The sequence below is a fragment of the Rhincodon typus genome, chromosome 9, assembly GCF_021869965.1.
Source record: "Rhincodon typus isolate 14 chromosome 9, sRhiTyp1.1, whole genome shotgun sequence".
NCBI classification, from domain to species: Eukaryota; Metazoa; Chordata; class Chondrichthyes; order Orectolobiformes; family Rhincodontidae; genus Rhincodon; species Rhincodon typus.
In genome coordinates this window covers 24,163,632-24,183,611 of record NC_063340.1, presented here as the reverse complement: position 1 = coordinate 24,183,611, position 19,980 = coordinate 24,163,632, and the positions used below count along the sequence as shown (strand labels likewise).

General features: G+C 40.2%; 1 protein-coding gene across 2 annotated transcripts in view; it reads right to left on the bottom strand.

Annotated features, from left to right (window-relative positions):
* plg (plasminogen) overlaps positions 1–19,980 on the bottom strand; it is a 136,924-nt gene that overhangs the window by 18,213 nt on the left and 98,731 nt on the right. For both annotated transcript variants that reach the window (XM_048601014.1, XM_048601015.1), the window contains exons 11-13: positions 16,910–17,076; positions 10,041–10,189; positions 777–873 (exon numbers count right to left, since the gene is read on the bottom strand). In XM_048601014.1, the coding sequence (XP_048456971.1) occupies positions 777–873; positions 10,041–10,189; positions 16,910–17,076 (413 nt within the window). The remainder of the gene's footprint in view (positions 1–776; positions 874–10,040; positions 10,190–16,909; positions 17,077–19,980) is intronic.

Sequence of the window (19,980 nt, the reverse complement as noted above, 5' to 3'; positions counted from 1 at the left end):
ACCATTAGACCATAAGAAGTAAGACCATAAGAAATAAGAACAGGAACAGGTCCCTTCAGCCTCCTCCACCATTCAATAGGTTCCTGGTGGACCCAACATTTCTGTATCCACTTTCCTGTGTTTCCCCCATAATCTTTGGTTCTCTTAATGAGACCTGTTGTAAGCCATGAGCTATTTTCTTAAAAGTCTGCCATTATTCCTCAACTGTTTTGCTGCTAAATAAACTCCTTTCCCAGTCCGCTCCATCTTGTTCTGCCCTCATTGCTTTGCCATTACCCTCATTTAAGTTGGAACAGTTGTTTCTAATCCAAGTTTGTCCTCTCAAATTTGAATACTAAATTATATCACGGTCACCTTTGATACTTTTCTTGAATCAAGTGACAGATAATTTAAACGGCCTACTAGGGTTATTGTGGCAAGTTCCTAATTCCCTGGCAAGATGCAACATTTCACTGCTCCATGTTTGTGCAGCTTGGTACTTCCTTCCTTCATTTCAATAATTCTTGGGGCCAATATGAATGAAAAATGAAACCATCTAATTTGCAATCAGGAAGAGCAATGGCCTGAAGTACATTTATAAATAAATTTAAGTACATTGAGCAAAAAAAAATACAGCTATAGCTATTAGTCTGTAACAGGAAATATATCAATATAATTAAATATTTACAGTTTCAATACTTAACTCTGCATGATAATATTCCCTCAGTTTAAGATGTTAATATTAGCATACATCTTACGTGATGTGTATGCAGAGTTAATACAGAAATCAAACTTACCACATATGGGAATATCATCGCAGTAATCAAACTGTTTCCTAGGATCTGTAGTGAAACACCAAGGGCCATTGAGGTCTCCATCTGGATTTCTGCAATACTATAATTTAACAAGAATATATTGCACTAGTGACAACACGTTGTATTTATTCAGCCAGTAAAAACATCCCAGCTGCTTCACAGGAGGGGCACCAGTCAAAGCTTGGCTACATGGTTAGCAAAATAGGTATTAAGGTGTGCCTTAAATGATGAGGGAGAGGGGAAGTGGTTAGAGAGGGTATGACAGAGATTAGGGTCCATGCACCTCGGTCGCGGGTAACAAACTTCATATTGTTTGGCAAGCTATTGATTGTTAGCACTGGATTTTAATGTTGGGTGGAATATTTACCAGAAATTGACTAAGTGTTAAGTTTGTTGAGTTTCGTTGAGGGTTTCTTATGCTATCTTCTTAAACTTGCCCGATTATCTACAAACCACACTCTTTTGATGCCCTGTTCATTTTTCACTTGCTATAGGTAGAAGTACTCTCTACTGCCAGAATGTCCTGGTATTCCTGGTGCCGTCATCATATTTAAAATACCATTGTGCGCCAGATCAAGCACTCCCAGTCCAGCATTGCACTGCATAGTTCCTGTCTTTTTGCACAGACATGTCATATACAATAAAATCGGCACCTGACTTTGTAGACCTGAAAGTTCTGGTGGATGGGGCAGTGCAAGAGAGGGTTGTCTTCTTCCCGAGGACCAGCAGAGGAGACCATGACACCAGCTCTTGTTAGCTTGGTCTGACGTTGCCTGGTCAGTGCCGTTTCAGTGGTCCAGAGGAATGCTCAGCAATGCTGCAACAAGGTCAATGACCTTCTCTGCTGTGAATCTAATGAGGTCAGCCAGATGGTCCTCGTAGGATATGAGTTCCCTGATTGGGACTATTAATCTGGTCTAATCCAGGAGCCTTAGCTGACAAATAAAAAGAGGTGTGTCAGACTTTTTGACACTCTGGGAGCTGGCTCTGAGGCAGCTGCATCAGTGTCAAGGACTCTTCACGTGTAAATAAAGGGTGACTTGGTGATGGGATACCAGCCTCTGTGGTGTTATTTCATTCTCCATACCATAAGAGTACATGCCACCATCTTGTCTCTGGTTATGTCATACTCTCTATCTCTGCTACTGCACACACCTCTTGCCAAGGTTTATCATCTACCACTCCCATGCAACATTTTCCCTAATTTGCTCTAATCCACCCAACCGTTCAGACTAAATGTTGCATGGCCTCTGTGCTGCCTACTGTCAATTGGAGCAGCTCACCACCTTTTTTCCCCAACCTGTACCCATGCTGAACAGTTGTGTCAGATGCTTACATCTCATTCAATCCCTCAGTTTGTCTCATTTTATTAGCAAACATCAACAATAGGAGAGGAGTGACAGTAAAGGTTGTGACATGCCTGACATCCAGTTACTCATGCATGACAAAGAGGGGATCTTTGCTTTGACAGGGTGAGGACCAGAACAGTTCATGTTGTCTTGCTGAAACCTCCATGTCCCAACAACAAAGTAAGAAGCATTGTCCATTGCTATGCTGCTCTTGCATAAATCAACACTGTGATTGCACTCTTAACATTCCTGATCTTCTACTCCTTGTTCATGGTGCATTCTCTCTCTTGTATCCTGCAGGTATCAGTGGCATCTGCATGGTCTCAGTGGCCAAGAAATTGGCCTCACAACGTGCCCTTCTCCACCTCTGAGGCAGGTTTCATGTTCCTGGCACTTTTTAATGATGGAATCTTCAAAACACAATGCTCCATTTTTTTTTTTTTAAAATGCTTTGTTTGCCCAAATATATCTTTCACCTTGGGACTTTACATAGCTTTACTCAACTGTAATTGTTCAACAGAGGCATCTGGCCTTGTTTGGGTGCCTAACCAATTCAGCTGTCCAATTATGTTTCTCAGTTCCTTCATTACAGTTTTTGAAGTCGCTGCATCTTTTTGTTAAGCTCTAATTTGACTAATAGCAGTTTCTAAATAAGATTGCTGATGAAAAGTGACACTTGATCCAATCTTCCTTATTTCCAGTCCAATGTAGTTAAAAAAAACAACAGAAGCTTGACTTCCAATTTCAAATTCTGCTTTAAGCCTATTTATGACAATGTTTTCAAATTCTCTGCTTTGACCCCACAAACAAAAATCTACGTGCATCATAAAGATTCTTGAATGCTGTTCCTCAGTAAAACTGACGACAGGGCTATGCTGCAAAAGCTTGTGATTTCTGATAAACCTGTTGGACCATAACCTGGTGTCATACAACTTCTGACATTGTATAAAATTCAAGTTGGTGCAATGGTCCTAAACAAGCATGTAGAACATATGAAAGCCACATTTTCGCAAATGGTGTGGGAGCAAAATGTGCCTTGCCTCTCAGAACAGTTGGAGAGGCTGCCGTAACCAACGGATTCACCCTCCTCTGTCAAGCATTGATGGATGTTTCCTCAGAAACAGAAATGTAACATAACAGATGTGGCTGCCTTGACACCTTTGCGGCCGGAAGAACGAAATTCCACTGAAGCACCCCTGGCACAAGAGGTGAGCTTCCATGCTCACAAGTGTAGGCTCTGCTTCAGGCAGTCAGAATAAGGATCCTCTACTCATAAGGGGTGAAGAGCTGAATGACTAGCAGCACATCACCTGCTTTCATTCTTTTTTGCTCTTTTGTGGGTTGTTTTGCTCCTGAAATGAGAGAATATCAGGTATTATGGAAAATGAAAGCTGATTGCACAGCATTAGTGTTGGAGCAGGTAGTGAGGTCTCCCTAAACAGAGAGTTGGCAGTGCAGAAACCATGCAGGGCTAGTGATGTTGCAGTTTGGGGTGGGAGAAGGTGAGTGGGGAAGAAGTTGCATACATTAGTTAGAGTGGTAGAGCATCAGCCTCCGTGGCAGATGGGTGCCAGTAGTAGAGATAGAATGAGTGTGAGATATTGGACAGTATAGTCCACTTATGCTGGTGGAGTGGAGAAGGACATTGACCTTCCTACAGGATTGGGCATTCCGCCAGATGGCAGGGACTGCTGTAACACAAGTAGCAACATCAGACCAGGCTGGCAATGGTCTGGTGTTGTGACCTTCACTGCTGGTCCTGGGAGAAGAGAAAGCCCCTTATGTCAACCAGTCCAGCAGGATCTCCTGGATCACACCTGTAAAGTGGGGCAAGGACCTCCCCCTGACTATCATGTTTGGGGCAAACCTCAGGAGCTGTGCAGTACATCTCCACTCTGACAGTGCTTGCCTAGATATTTTGTGGCCTTTTAAACATGGCATCAGTGTCGGGGATACAGGACACTTCCAGGATCTCCATGTCTCCATGAGTTTCTCTGGGAATGCCACGTGCTACTTAAGGATAGAGCTGGCACTAATGAATAAAATTGTTAGATAATGGGTAAAGTTGGAGTTGGGGAGATAGAAAGAAAGACAATAACAGAGTTAATACTTGTGTATGTGAATGCACGAAATATAATAAATAAAGTTGGGGAGTTACAGATGCGGATTGCAGTGTGGAATTATGACATTAAAGTGGTGACGGAGACCTAGCTCAAGGAAGGGTAAAACCGAGTGTTAGATATTCCTGGGTATAAATTGTTAAGGAAAGATAGAAAAGGAGGACAGGTAACCCTGTTAGTTAAGAAGTGAATTGAAGTGCTGGAGAAGGACAGAGCCAATTTGGTTAGAGTTACAGAATTTAAAATGTGCAATTACAATGCTTGGTGTAGTCTACAGATGACCAATTAATGGAAAGGACCACTGGCATCTCAGAGCCCTATTGAGCTTACAAAGTCCTCCTGACTAACATCAGAGCATTTATTCCAAAATTGGGACTAGTGAAACAACAGCCAGATATTGTCTGTAAGATATTATTCTGTAAATACAACTAAGTCCCAGTCACCACCATCAACATCCTTGGGTTTGTCCTGTTCCAGTGGCAAGACTGACCCACTGGAGATTGTGGCACAGTGGTATAGAGACTAGAGGGAGTTGTCCTGGGAGTCCTCAACATTGCTTTTGGACCCCATGACGCCTGATTGTATCAGGTAAAACATGCAAGGAAATCTCCTGCTGATTACCTTCTCTCCCCACCGTCCTGCCTCCCACTCCAGCTGATGAATTAATATTGCATTAATACACTAAGAAAGCACTGAGAGTGAAAGCAAGTACACACAATGTACTCTGGTTTGGGAGCTATGTTATCCATAACCAATAGTGGCTTGGTAGGACAAGGACCATTACTGACCGAGTTTGGTTGAGTCCGAAGGGACATAGCTGCTACAGTGGGTCTGCAACAGGTGGTTAGGGAGTCAGCAGGAGGGTAAAATCTACTTGACCTTGTTCACAATAATTTACCCGTCGCATGTGCGTTTTTCCATAACAGAATCAGTAGAAGTGAATAGATATAACAAACCTAACAACTCAGAACTGAGCATTCATGAGCCATCAGCAACAGCAGATTTGTATTCAATCACAACTGAGAATCTCATGTCTGATATATCGCCCACTCTCCTGGTACCATCAGCTCAGGAGATCAACAGTAGTTCATTGAAAAATGCAGGAGAGCATGCCAGGAGCAGCACCAGGAATATCTATAACTGAGGTGTCAATCTGGCGAAGCTACAATACAGGACTATTTCCATGCCAGACAGTGAAAGTATGATGGACAGTGTTAAATTGACCAGTAGATCAATTGAAACTCTGCAGTCTTGCCACATCCAATGCATAGCAGTGGCATTAAAACAATTAACTGGGCGTGGTTTCAAATCTCCAGCATTTGCAGTTCTCTATTTTATTAAATTGGAGGTGGAGGCTCTACAAATAACCCTTTCTCAATGATGATGGAGTCCAGCACATTAGTGTAAAATAATATTAGGAGGCATGCATTTAAGGTGAGAGGAGGAAAGTTCAATGGAGATGTGAGGGGCAAATTTTTTGCACAGAGTGTGGTAGGGATCCAGAACGTGCCGCCAAGGATGGTGATGGAGGCAGATACAATAGGGGCATTTAAGGGACTTTTAGATAAGCATATGAATATACAAATAATGGAGGGATATGGACCAAGGGCAGGCAGAAGAGGTTAGTTTCATTTGGTATCATGCTCAGTGCAACATTATGGGCCAAAGAGCCTATTCCTGTGCAGTATTGTTCAATGTTTTAAAAGAACAGGCTGATTTAACATCACTAGCAACATCCTGAGGGTTAACATTGACCAGAAACTGACCAAATATTTACATATTATGGTTACAAGAGCAGGTCAGAGGCTATGAATTCTGCAGCAAGTTACTGACTTCCTGTCTCCCCAAAGACTGTTCACCATCTACAAGAGAGAAGTCAGGAATATGATGAAGTACTCTCTGTCTGCCTGGATAAGTCCAGTTCTAAAAAGACTCAAGAAGCTTGATACCATCCACGCAGCCTGCTTGATTGATACCTCACCTTGGACACAAATTTCCTTCACCACCAACACATAGTGATAACAGTGTATACCATCTATAAGATGTACTGCAGCAATTCAGCAAGGCTTCTTTGACTGCGCTTTCTAATCCCACAACTTCTAGCAGCCAGAAGACAAAAGTAGCAGATGCATGGGAATCACTTCCAGCTTCCCTGCCAAGTCCATTACCATCCTGACTTGGAATTATATTACCATTCCTTTAGTGTCTCTGCATCAAAATCCATAACTCTCTTCCTAATGGCATTGTGGGTGTCCCTACACACTAAGGGCTGCAGTGGTTCAAGAAAGCCCTTGTTCTCCGGGGCAATTAGGATGGACAATAAATGTCTTCAACAGCACTCCCACATTCCTTTGAGTGGATTTCTTAATCCCCTTTTTGTCCCGTTCTGCTTGTCAATACCAAAATTATTACATTGTTCTGTTGCCTCAATTTTTGCCAATTGATTTTTCAAATATGTTTTCACATGACCTTTTCCTCTCACTTTCAGTTCAAAACAGTACGCACTAGATATATGATTTAGCAGGATATTGATCCCAGTCTGGTCTAAGAGGTGTCCATTGTAAAGGAACCATCTCCTCTTTCCTTATTACTGATTGGCATCATTGGACTCAAAAAATCTTCTTTCCAAGCTATCTTAAGCCATGCATTTCATTCTCCAGTTTGTTTGTTGTGACAATTGATATGTGGCCCATGTAACAATACAGAGACTATTATCTTTGAAGCATATTTGAAAGTTAACACCTTAAATTCTTCTACCAGAAGACCACTCGTTGTTCTCCCTGTGTTGGTTCCTATTTGGGCCATGATAACTACATTCTTCTCTATCTACTCCAAGTTTATATCTAGCTATAAGGCAATAACTTCTAATTTGGTGCTGTGTAGTGAGTACAACATTCACAACATCCATTTGTGGGTACAGAGACCGTTATCAATTTCCTACTGACAGTGGGAATAGTCATTGAATAGTTTCCACATTCACCTTGCAGCCCTTGTTCGTCTGCACAGGCAGAAAGTAATTTAGCCCATGACTCGAAACAACAGATATAAGGCTCCACACTTGCTGGATCCCCATGCCTGCCTGATTCATAGTCACAGACTTCTGTCTCTTTCCATTGACCAACACTAAAGTTCTACTTAGCCCAAGTGTGTGACTGCCTACATCCTGGAACAATATGTCCAAGAAACTTTTCCCCTTCCTGATGCTCTGCAATGCCTGCAGATTGCCAAAGTTAACCAAGCTGGAGACTCTTCCATGGAAAAATTTTAAACTACCTGCTTTTGCAGAAAACAACACATTGATGTTACTAAAGTGAGTTTTAATTCTACACATCATGTTGTGTAGCTAAATGGGACAGACTTTGAACCAATCTAGCAACTCAAGACTAGGGGCACTGTGATCCATGAGGCACTGTGGACTATTGGTAACAATAGAATCATCCTACGACACAATCTGCAACCTTATGGCCTGGCATATCCTTCATTCTTTAATCACCATCAAGCCAGAGGATTGGACCTGGTTCAATAAGAGTACAGGAGGACATGCCAGGCCAACCTAAAAGTGAGATGTCAACCCGGTGAAGCTATAAAGCAGGACACTTGCATGCTTTTCAGGAGAAGCAGCAAATAATAGACAGAGCTAAGAGATTCCACAACTAACAAATCAGATCCAAGCTCTGCAGTCCTGCCATATCCAGCCATGGATGGTGGTAGACAGTTAAACAACTCACTGGAGGAGGAGGATCCAAAAACTCCCAATCCTCAGTGAAGCTGGAGTCAATATATCAGTGCAAATGATAAGGCTGGAGCATTCACAACAACTTTCAGCCAGAAGTGCAAAGTAGATGCTCCATCTCGGACTCTTCCAGAGGTCCCAGCCTTACAGTTGCCAGTATTCACCCAATTTGATTGATATGATACTATATCAAGAAACATTTGAAAGCACTGGATGCTGTAAATGCTGTGGGCTCTGACAATCTTTGGGGATAGTACTGAAGACTTATGCTCCAGAGCACATAGTCACTCCCATAGATGAGCTGTTCTAGTACATCTACAACATTGGCATCTAGCTGACAATGTGGAAAATTGTCCAGGTATATCTTGTACATAAAAAGCAAGACAAATGCAACCCAGCCCATTACTGCCCCATCCATCTAGTCTCAATTATCAGTAAAGTGGTAGAAGGTGTCTTCAACAGTGCTAACAAGCATCACCTGCTCAGCAATCACCTGCTCAGAGATCCCAGGGTCTGGGGGTTACCATTGACCAGATACTGAACTGGACTAGCCATATAAATACAGCGGCTACAAGAGCAGATCAGAAACTAGGAATTCTGCAGTAAGTAACATATCTCTTGACTTCCCAAAGCCCAGAGACCTGCCAGGGCCACTCAGCTCCTAATCTCATTGCAGCTTTGGTTCAAACATTGACAAAAGATCTGAATTCTAGAGGTGAGGGAGAGTAGCTGTAATTGACATGGAGGCCATATTAATCTGGTTTGACATCAAGGAGCCATAGCAAAACTGGAGTCAGTGAGAACTGGGGAAGAACCTGCCTACTGGTCACAGTCATACTGATACATAGGAAGTGATTGCTGGGAGCCAGCCTTCTCAGCTCCAGGACATTTCTGCAGTAGTTCTCTAGGGTAGTGACCTGGGCCAATCATCTTCTGCTGCTTCTTTAATGACCTTCGCTTCAATATAATGCAAGAATTGGCAATATTTGTCAATGATTGCAGAATGTTCAGTAAAATTTGTGACTCTTCAGATACTTAAGCAGTCCATGTCCAAATGCAGTAAGACCTGAGCAATATCCAGGTTTTGGCTGAAAAATGGCAAGTAATATTCACACCATACAAATGTCAGGTAATGACCATTCCCAATAAATGACAATCTAAACATTGCCCCTTGACATTTAATGGCACAACCATCACTGAATCTCCCACATCCCGGGCATTACTATTGAGCAGATACTTACCAAACTAGCCATATAAATATCGTAGCTACAAAAGTGGATCAGAAACTAGGAATTCTGCAGTGAGTAACATATCTTTTGACTCCCCAAAGTCTGTCCACCATCTACAAAGCACAATTGAGGAGTGTGATGGAATACTTCCCACTTGTCTGGATGAGTGCAGCCCCAAGAGCACTCAAGAAGCTTGACACCATCCTGAACAAAGCAGCCCGCTTGATTGGCATCACATCCAGTCCCTCCACCATTGACACTGGTGAATTTCTGCAGTGTATCTTGTAGATAGTACATACCGCTATTACTGAGTGTCAATCCTTAGACAGCACTTTCCAAACCCAAGACCACTTCCATCTAGAAGAATTCAGGCAGCAGATGCAAGGGAACACCACCACCTGGACGTCAACCCTCCTGCCCCAAAAGAAGTCATTGACTATCCTGACTGAGAATCCTGGAATTCCCTCCCTAACAGCATTACAGCACATGGACTGCAGCAGTTCGAGAAGGCAGTTCATCATCACCTTCTGAAAGAAAACAATGGGTAATAAAATGCTGGTTCAGTGAATAAAAAAATTGTACTAACATGGATTAATACTGGCATAACTGATGGAACGTATCTGTTTTTTAGTTTCCTACAAGACCTACAATTTCCTCTTGCCCTTACATAAAATTCTCCTAAGTAGAGATTGTTTAACAAGTACAAGGATTTGTGATGAAAAGAATAGGTGAATTTTAACAAATTAAATGCAATCTCTTTAACATTGTACAATGTCAACTGAATGCATGTTGTGTAGCTTATGCAGTCAACTCACATTTCCATCAAGTCCAGCGTTAGGATGTGTTACTGGAGTGAAGCTGTTATGTTGATGAGGGGTCATTGCTGACCAATTTTGGCAAGTCCTGCCACTGGATGTAGTTGATCTCGTACCGCGATACGTTTCTCCAATACCTACTTGGCAATCTGGCAAAACACATTAGCAAAGAAGAAAACTGACTTTCATTTCTTTTGTTATTATGCCGAGAAACCAAGAGTCATATTTAATGAAACTATTATTTCACTTAAAAAGAGTATGAATTAGTTGGATTAAGCACTCTGGGATTGAACATGGATGTCAAGCTAGTTTGCTATAAAGAAGGAAGAAAAAATCAAAGCATAATTCAAAATCAAGATATTCAATGACAGAGGCCCAGGAGCAGGACTTGTGCTTTCACTTGTAGCTGGAAATGAAGAATAGTGTTGGGGAAACTAACAGGAGCAAGTAGACTATGAGTCAATGCAATTAAGAAAAGGACAAATGCATCAATTTGTGATTGAATTGGCAGGACCCATATTATTTTGTTTTTTGCTTGTAAACATCGTGGAATTTCAATATAATGGACTGTTAGAACCAAGATGAGAAAAGTGCATTATCTTTCGCTAATCCCAGTACTCGGTGAGTCACAACATAAATTGAATTGTTTTACCTGGGTCCCAACATGGCCAATCATGTACTTATTTTATTTTAGATTAATGTAAAAAAATCTCATCACCAGGTTTCTTTATAATAAATCAATAATTTGCTGTTTATTAAACTGAACTTATTTATTGATGATGCAAAATTGGTTCCTACACGCTTAGTTTGTGATATGAAAATATAAATGTTTATTCCTGTAAATAAATAAAAAACCAAAACACATGCAGACAAACACAGACTCAGTTTATGGGGTTGGGGAAGAGGAGGGGAGCACTTTTGGCAAATAAATTTTAGTCCTTTAATGCAAAAAAAAGGATAAAATGTGGACTGTTTAGAAGCTGTCGAAAACAGATGTCACTCCGTAGAAATAGATGTCTTTCTAATCTTTTCCAAAGCAGCTTAGTCAGGAAACATAGTATCAAGGATTCTTCTAGATGCTTTTCAGAAGGACATTCAAGGTTCAGTCTGGATCAGGGGCCCATGATACCACACTGGGCCACAATAAGAGGTTTTACAGGAAGAGGAGAGCTGGATTGTGAAGCTATTTTCCTTTCCAGGCTGGCCATCAACTTAAAAATCCAAGCAATTTCCAAAACAGAAGATGTGACTTGAGTTGTAAACCCATGCAGTACACAAACAATTATCTCAAGATGTGTAACTTTCAAAAAAATCTCTTGTGTAAAAAAAGGTTTCAGTGTCCATTCATTGGCTTCTTTTTAAAATTGAGAAAAACAAATACTCACAACCCTTCAAACTAAAGTCCACACAAAAGTGATTAAATATGAAGCCATCATAACACTTATGCATCCTTGAAATAAAGTGGAACACTATTTCAAATGTGTTTCATTTCAAATATATTAAAGAATTTAAAAATTAAGCTATATTTACATACATTCTTATTTGCTCTTCTTCCCTTGAAATTAAGATACTTTCTTGATACTTAGCTAATTAAAACAATGTTACTTTCTTGATAAACATCAGCAGTAGCATTATTTTTCTATGAAATGCAAACAATATGTAACTGATAAAGATTTACTTTCAAACTCCACTGAAGTACCTGGCACAGACTAAGTAGAAATCAGTAAATGTCAGCATTTCCTTATATCTATGATGGTCAAAATGTTGATGAGCCAGTAAATTCTCCAATTTCTTTTTCTATCCCAGAGTATCTTTTTTGGTGTCATTTAAACTTTTTAGACAAGTATCTCACTGGCCTCTCTGTGCCCAACTCATTTTCTTGTAACAGAACTGTTCCTACCATCAGGTCACTAATATCGATTGCTACCTTGAAGGGTTTAGTGAAATTAAAGGCAGCAAATACTGGTTTATTAACAATAATTGCTTTGAAAAGATGTCTGGCACTCCATTGACCACAATTTAACTTTCTTTTGCAGAAAATTTGTTAGTGGAGTAGCTACAGTGCAGACATTTGATACAAATGTGCGATAGAAACCAAAGATCCACACAAATCTCCCAATTTCTCAATATATTTTAGGGGCACAGAGTCCACTAAAATTTGTACTTGGCCAAACTTGGTCTGCTCTACTACATGCACTAGGTAGGTTACCCATGCTTTTGCAAACTAATTTTTGGGAAGGTTTATTACTAAATCAACAAATTACATTTTCTAAACAGAGCTTTTAGTTGCTACAAGCGAGCCTTCTAAGTGTCATTGTATAACAGTGCATCCTCAAGGAAAACCACACAATTAGGAAGGCTGGCTATCACTTCATTCATCAGGTTCTGGAAAATGAGGAGAGTGGGCTTTATTTTAGCTTAAATAACATCACTCAACATTGGAAGAGAATATCTGGTGTGACAAAGGATGATATCTCTTTATTTGGGAGTTAAACAAGTCTACCAGTCTCCCTTTAACAAAATTATTTTAGTAATTTAATTTTATCATTTTTAATTTTAGTTTAATGTATTTAATAAATCTGTTTTAATTTGATGCTGCCATGTCTATCAATATAATCTTCCAAGCAGGGAACTGGATAGGAATCTACTTTTGTTCTTGCATTGACCTTTCTTTAATCTATGCAGGATCTGCTTGAACCATCAAACTTCAGCAATGACCCAATTGGAGAACTAAAGCTGCTTTGACTGGATTCAATTAGTTGGTTTTGCAACATGGTTTGGACTTCTACTTTCACCTGGTCCTGTTTCTCTGGAACTAAACGATAAAGATTCTGTTTAATAGCAGAGTATCCTTCTACATCACGTATGGCTAAAATTATACACCCTGATTTGTTCTTACAGACACCTTTAAATTCTATGAGTAGACTGTTAGCCAACTGGATAGTAGGTGGTCTGAGTAAGCATGGAGGGGGTCATGAGGGGCCCAGATGTGTCATATAAGCATGGGGGTTATGGAGACTGCAAGGAGATATGAACAGGATGGGCAAAATGAGAGGCTTTGGCATGACTGTTTGAGAGGCTTTGGTAGTACTATTAAAACTTAAATGTTCAAATGTTTCTTACTCTAGAGAAGGCTTCCCTCAAGGTTTCCAAACTGATTTATCTGGCAGGGTTCACTCAGTCTTCAGGAACCCAACCACCTCCACTAAAAAGGGAACGGAAATTTGAATTTTGAACAGGAATTTAGATTGTGAACTCAATTTCACTTGAAGTGAGTGTTGGGTCACAAGCTGCCTTGATTCTTGACCCATAGAGTCTGCCCTGCCACTCAGTGAGATCATGGCTGTTCTGATCATCCTCAACTCCATTACTTTTTCCACCCAGTCCTTGATTCCCTTCCTGATTAAAACTCTGTCCATGTCAGCCTTGAATATTCTTAATGAGCTAGTCTCTACAGTCCTCTGTGGTAAAGAATTTCATAGATTCACTATGGAGAAGAAATTCCTCCTCATCTATTTTAAAAGGGTGACCCCTACTCTGAAATTTCTACTTGGTCCTAGAATCTCATACAAGGGGAACCTTTCAGCATCTACTGTATCAATCCCGTGAATTATTGGACATGTTTCAATAAGGTTGTCTCTTATTCTTCTAAACTCCAATTAATACAGATACAATCTACTTAACTTGTCCTCGTAAGAAAATCCCTGAATATCTAGGACTAATTTTGTGAAACTTTTCTGGACTGCTTCTAATACCTGTATATCTTTCCTTAGCTAAGGGGAACAAAACTGTTTACAGTATTGCAGGTGTGGTCTATTTACTAGTGCCTTGTATAGTTTTAGCAGGACTTCCCTATTTTTATACTTTATTCCCTTTGAAATCAAAGCTACCATTCCATTTGCCTTCCCTACACGTGCTGAACTTATATTTTGGCTTTTTGCGATTTATGCACGAGGATCCCCATATCCCTCTATGCTGCTGCTTTCTGCACTCTTTCTCCATCGAAGCTGATTTTTTTCTTATTCATTCATGGGAATGAATAGGCTAGCATTTATTGCTCACCCCAGAGGGCAATTAAGAGTCAACCACATTGCTGTGAGTCTGTAGTCACAAATAACCCGGACCACATAAGGATAGCAGTTTCCTTCCCTAAAGGGCATTAATGAAATTTTCCTGACAATTGGCAATGATTTCACAGACTCTTAATTCCAGATTTTTGTTGAATTCAAATTCCACTATCTGCCACGGCAGGATTCGTACCTGGGTCCCCAGAATATTACCTGGGTCTCTGGATTAACAGTCCAGCAATAATACCACCAGACCATCGTCTCCCCTATTCTTAATTGGTTTTATTTAAATGAGCAGTTGGCACTGAAGACAAGTTACAAAGACACAGACACACATAGAGAGAAAGACACAGCAAAGTGACCTGTTAGTCTCCAAAACAGAAGCTGCCCGTTCTCTGCAGTAGAAATAACTTACTTTAAACTTGAAGAAGCCAGTTATTTTTCCTATAACCATTGCTGTCAGCTGTGACTTTTGAACTGAAAAATCAGAGATAGTTTCTAAGTGAATCAATCTCTCTGTACTTCTTACAAACCAGTGGAAGCTTCTAGAGAAAATTAACTAAACACCAAAGGCCTGGCAGCTGAAGAAAAACCACAGCAACATCAGAACTGGGAAGCAAAAGGCACTGAATTGACTTTCCTTTCTTTTTCTACCTCCACCAACAATCCATTTTCCCTATTTGTTTGTATGTAAGTGCAAGAAGGAGTTTTTAATGGAATTAGAGTTTTAATTAGTATTGTTATATGTCAACAGTTTATATCAGTTTAGTTGTAGATATGGTCTAATTATTTAGCTATGGTCTAATTACTTAGTACAGAAATGTTGAACCGTGCTTTCTATCAACCTTGATCTGAAAGACAGGTAAATTGAGGTACTCTGCGTACCTTAAAAAACTTAAAAAACATTTGGTCCGAATCCAGGAATAGTGGGGCTTGATTTACCCATGCTAACCCAGTGGATTGTAACATAACCATGTCACCATATATGGCTAGATCATGCCCAGTAATCTTAAATTTTTTCCTCTAACTCATTTATTTTGTTCTGAATACTATGTGCATTTAAGTAAAAAACTTTTTTTGTCTTACCATCATTTTCCTCCCCGTTTGACCCCGTTTGCTGCTGTTTTTCTATGTCTGTACATTCTGTTTCTCCCTGTCCCTCTCTGGGTATTATTATCCATATAGCTGCCCTACAATGCTGCCATATCCTTTTTATTTGTAAGCCTAAATTTCCTTGCTCACAAACCCTTACCACCTTGATTTAGTTTGAAACTCTTGTTCAGCCATAGCTATTCAATTCACCAGGTCACTGGACCCACCATAGTTCACGTAAAGCTCTCAATAACTCCTTTCTACCTGTGCCTGTTCCCCATGGACTGAAATCCATTGCTCCCATACCAATCATATATTTAATTCCTTAACTTTATATACTCTATGCCAATTATCCAATGGGTAGGTAGTGATTCCAAGATTACGACCTTGGATGTTCCGCTTTTAAATTTACCTCCTAATTGCTCAGATTCTTTCAGCAGGACCTCTTTTCTAGTCCTATCAATGTTGTTGGTACCATGATGGATGATGCCAACTAGATCCCTCTCCTCCCATTCCAATTTCCTCTCTAGCACTGAGGCCACGCCATTAACCATGACACTGGGCTGGCAATACAGTCTTCAGGACTCATGCTCACCACTGCAGATGACAGTATCTATCCTCCTAATTATACCTAAGCCTACCACTACTGCATTCCTATTTTCTTGCCCGATGGTGCCATGATCAGTTTACTTATTATTCCTGCAGCCCACGCTCTCATCGACGCAGCTTCAAGAACCTCGTAATTGTTGAACAATTGCAGGGATTAAGGCTCCTCAAATGCTACTCCCTGGGTTTCCCTAATTGCCTGACTTGCAGACACACCCTCCTATCCCTGATCACAGACCAAATTTGAATTACCTATTCTGAGGGCTATGACTGTCTTCTGGAACAAAGTTTCCATGTAACTTTCCCTCTCCCCAATGTGGCACAATGTTTGCAGCTCAGACTCCAGCTCCTCAACTCGGATCTGAAGTTCCTCAAGCTGCCAAAACTTACTGTGTGTCTGCGCTGGATCATCTTGGTGTCCAGCAGCTCCCATGGGCTGCAGCAGCAACACATCACTCCTCTTGCCATCACTATCATATTTTACTAAACTTATTAATTAGTTAGTCCAAAATCCCTTCTTTTTCTGCTCTATAAAAAAACTACATTTTAAAAAATATGAGGGAGAAAAAAGACTAGCAACCTAAACACAAACTGAAGCCTTTACTTCTCCTTTAAAAATTAGAAACATACACCAATCCTGCTCATCAATCCCTGCACTTGTTTACCCTGCACTTGTGTGGTTTGTGACGCTACTCTGCTGCCAGTCTCATTGCAGATAGGCCTCTCAATCCACCTCTTCTATTCTATCCCACTCACTTCTTTCTCTGGAGACTCTATTTCTAGCAATAAAGCTTACCTAAAGCATCTCATTCACCTTCTGCCCCAACTTCCTACAGTGAGCCAAATTCCCAATTTTTTTTTCACTCATGGAACTAGGCCTTTGTTCCATTCAAAGTCCCCACTCACACTGACCATGCTGTTTAAAATTCCCTTTATTAATGGAGTTGATATGAACCATTTTTTATACAAAAATTCAATAATTAGTTAAGCTAATTCATTGGTCAGTTTAAAAATGTTGAGATTTTCTTTTCAACAAATGTTGCAATGCTTTTATTTTTGCCATGACTAGATGTTTTCCTTTGAAATGAACTTACTTCTATTTACCTGTTTGAATGCCAGGTGCTTGAGATGGAACTACGGTGGGAGATTGAGGTTGTTCTGCTTGGCACTTTGAAATCCTGCAGTATTCCCATCGGACTGAAGGATCAGTTGTGTAGCACCAAGGTGCCCTATCGTTATCAGGATTTCTACAATAGTTGTCAACCAGTCCCCTGTAAATCAAAAGTTAAAAAAAAATCAATCACAAAGAGCTAGATTTCTGTCAAATCTAATTTCATTCCTTTTCTTGCCCTGGTTAGCAATCTTTCAATCTGAAAACACTATTTATCTTGAAAGAGTCGGTGCGTCTCTGGGTGTTACCTTGAAGGTAATGCTTTACCAAAGATATTTGATTTTGAGGCATACTTATCAAATCTAATAAGGACTTATATATAACATTTATCCAAAAAATACATCAGAATTATATATTGGATATACTTTACTTTTAAATTCATACCAATTGCAGGACAAAAAAAATTGAGGATGATAGTGACTTTGCTATTATTTAATAGGGCAGGATTTTCAAACCTTGTCTAGTTGCAGATGCAGCCAACAAATTTCCTTATAGAAAGACTTGTCCTCACCTCCCCCTTCCCCCTACCTCAAGTAATGGCCTAACTGCATCTTTTAATTCAAGCTGTAAAAATACTGGTGAGTAGACGTCAGTAGATGTGTCCATTTTAAAACTACTCTCACTTACAAGCAGTGTGTTCTTCTTAAGCTCAAAGTCTCTGATTGACGCTCCACTTTTAAGAGACTCGCCAACACATTCATAAATCAAACATGGAATCTATTTCCTGCCAATCAAGGTGATACCTCCATTAATACACCAATGAGTTATCACTTGCTTGGCAATTTCAGAGTTTAGGAAAAAATTCTAACTTCTGTTTCCAAACCTATGGGTAAAATTGGCTCATTTAATAAGCAAAGATTACACATACTTAGAAAATGATGTCACCCAACAACTTCCCCACCAGATGCTTAATCTTCAACTATTATCACTTCATTAGGCCATTTAATAAGTCACTGATACAAAACTCTTTCTTTACGACATAATCTAAGTAAAATTGTCAGCAGTCCTCTGGTGTAAAGTAATGCCCCTACCTTTAGGTCAGGAAGTCTAGGTTCAAAGCTCACCTGCCTCAGCGGTGTCTTGTAACATGTCTCAACAGATTGATTAATACTACTATTTTTAAAATTAAAATTTCTGTTGTTACATATATTTTGCACTAGTCATTTATGGGGATCTGTGCATTAATGATCAGACCAGCATTTATTGTATATGCACTCGACAGTCATTAGCTGTTTGCATTCTTCAGCAATTTCACCTCATTTGATGAAGGTTTGATGAGACCAAGTTGGCTGGGATGGTGAACTGTGACGAGGATGCAGAGATCCTTCAGTATGATCTCAACAGGTTGAATGAGTGTTGCAGTATAATTTGGATAAATGTGCGGTTATTCACTTCAGAATCAAAAACAGGAAGGCAGATTACGTAAATTGGGAGAGGGGAGTGTGCAGCAGGACCTGGGTGTACTTGTGCACAAGTCGCTGAAGGTAAGTATGCAGGTGCAGCAGACAGTAAAGAAGGCAAATGGTATGTTGGCCTTCATTGTGAGAGGTTTCGAGTACAGGAGCAGGGGTGTGTTGTTGCAATTGTACAGGGCCTTGGTGAGGCCACACCAAGAATATTGTGTGCAGTTTTGGTCTCCTTTACTGATGAAAGAAGGTCTTGATCTCGAGGGAGTGCAGCAAAGGTTTACCAGGCTGATTCTGGGGATGGTGGGACTGATGTATGAGGAGAGATTGACTAGTTTGAGAATTTTTTTCCAGGAGTTCAGACAAATGAGGTGGGATCTCATAGAGACTAATAAAATTCTATCAGGACTAGATAGGTTAGATGCAGGGAGGGTGTTCCTGATGGTGGGCATATCCAGAACCAGGGGTCACAGTCTGAGGATTCAGGTGAACCATTTAGGATGGAGATGGGGAGACATTTCTGCACCCAAAGAGTGGTGAGCCTGTGGAATTCATTACCACAGGAAGTAGATGGTACCAAAACATTGAATGTATTCAAGAGACAACTAGGTATAGCACTTGGGGTGAATGGGATCAAAGGTTATGGGGAGAAAGCAGGATTAGGCTTTTGAGTTGGACGATCAGTCATGATCGCGAAGAATGGCGGAGCAGGCTTGAAAGGCCGAATGGCCTCCTCCTGCTCATATCTTCTATGTTTCTATGAAAGTCTTCCCACAGTGCTATTAAAGTAATAAGCTTCTGGAATTTGACACAGTGGAAATGAAAGAATGGCAATTTTGTCAGAATGACTGAGCCATAACCTCAACTGGAGGTGATACTGCTGCTATGCAGCTGTTCCCTTTGTCCTTTTAGGTAGTAAGCATTACAAGTTTGGAATGTGCTGTCTAACTGAGTTATAATGATGTCCAATCAGACAGTTTGATAATGGAAACATTGCAAATTGTACATTGCAAAATAAATGAGCATTCATAGGGAATTGCAGCATTGTTAATAAGACATTATGATTTGAGAGTCATCAATTGAGGGCAAAAATAATTGCCAAAATAATAGTAATGGAAAATGTAACACTAATAAAAGGTCAGAAATCATACAACATCAGGTTATATCTCAACAGATTTATTTGAAAACACAATATTTCGGACCCTCACTCCTTCTTCAGGTATTAGTGAGGGAGGTGGTATCAGACACAGAATTTATAAGTAAAAGATCAAAAGGTCACACTGCTGATGAGGATGTATTGAGCAAACCTAAGATGCTGTTACATCTTTAAGCAGTTAGAAGGTTTTATTTGGTTCATATGTACATGTTAATCCTCGAATTCCTTTCAATTCAGTGACCTGAGAGAACTAAAGGCTTTATCAGTGTAAAGAAGAGGTGACATTTTACGTCAGACAATGCATGTTAGGTGTGAGATTTTGTTTAGAATCTGTTTGTGTTTTAGTTTGGAGTCTAATGTGTGTGTGTGTGAGGTGGAGGGTGGGGAGAGAAAGAGTGTGTGTGTGTGTGTGTGTGTGTGTGTGTGTGTGTGTGTGTGTGTG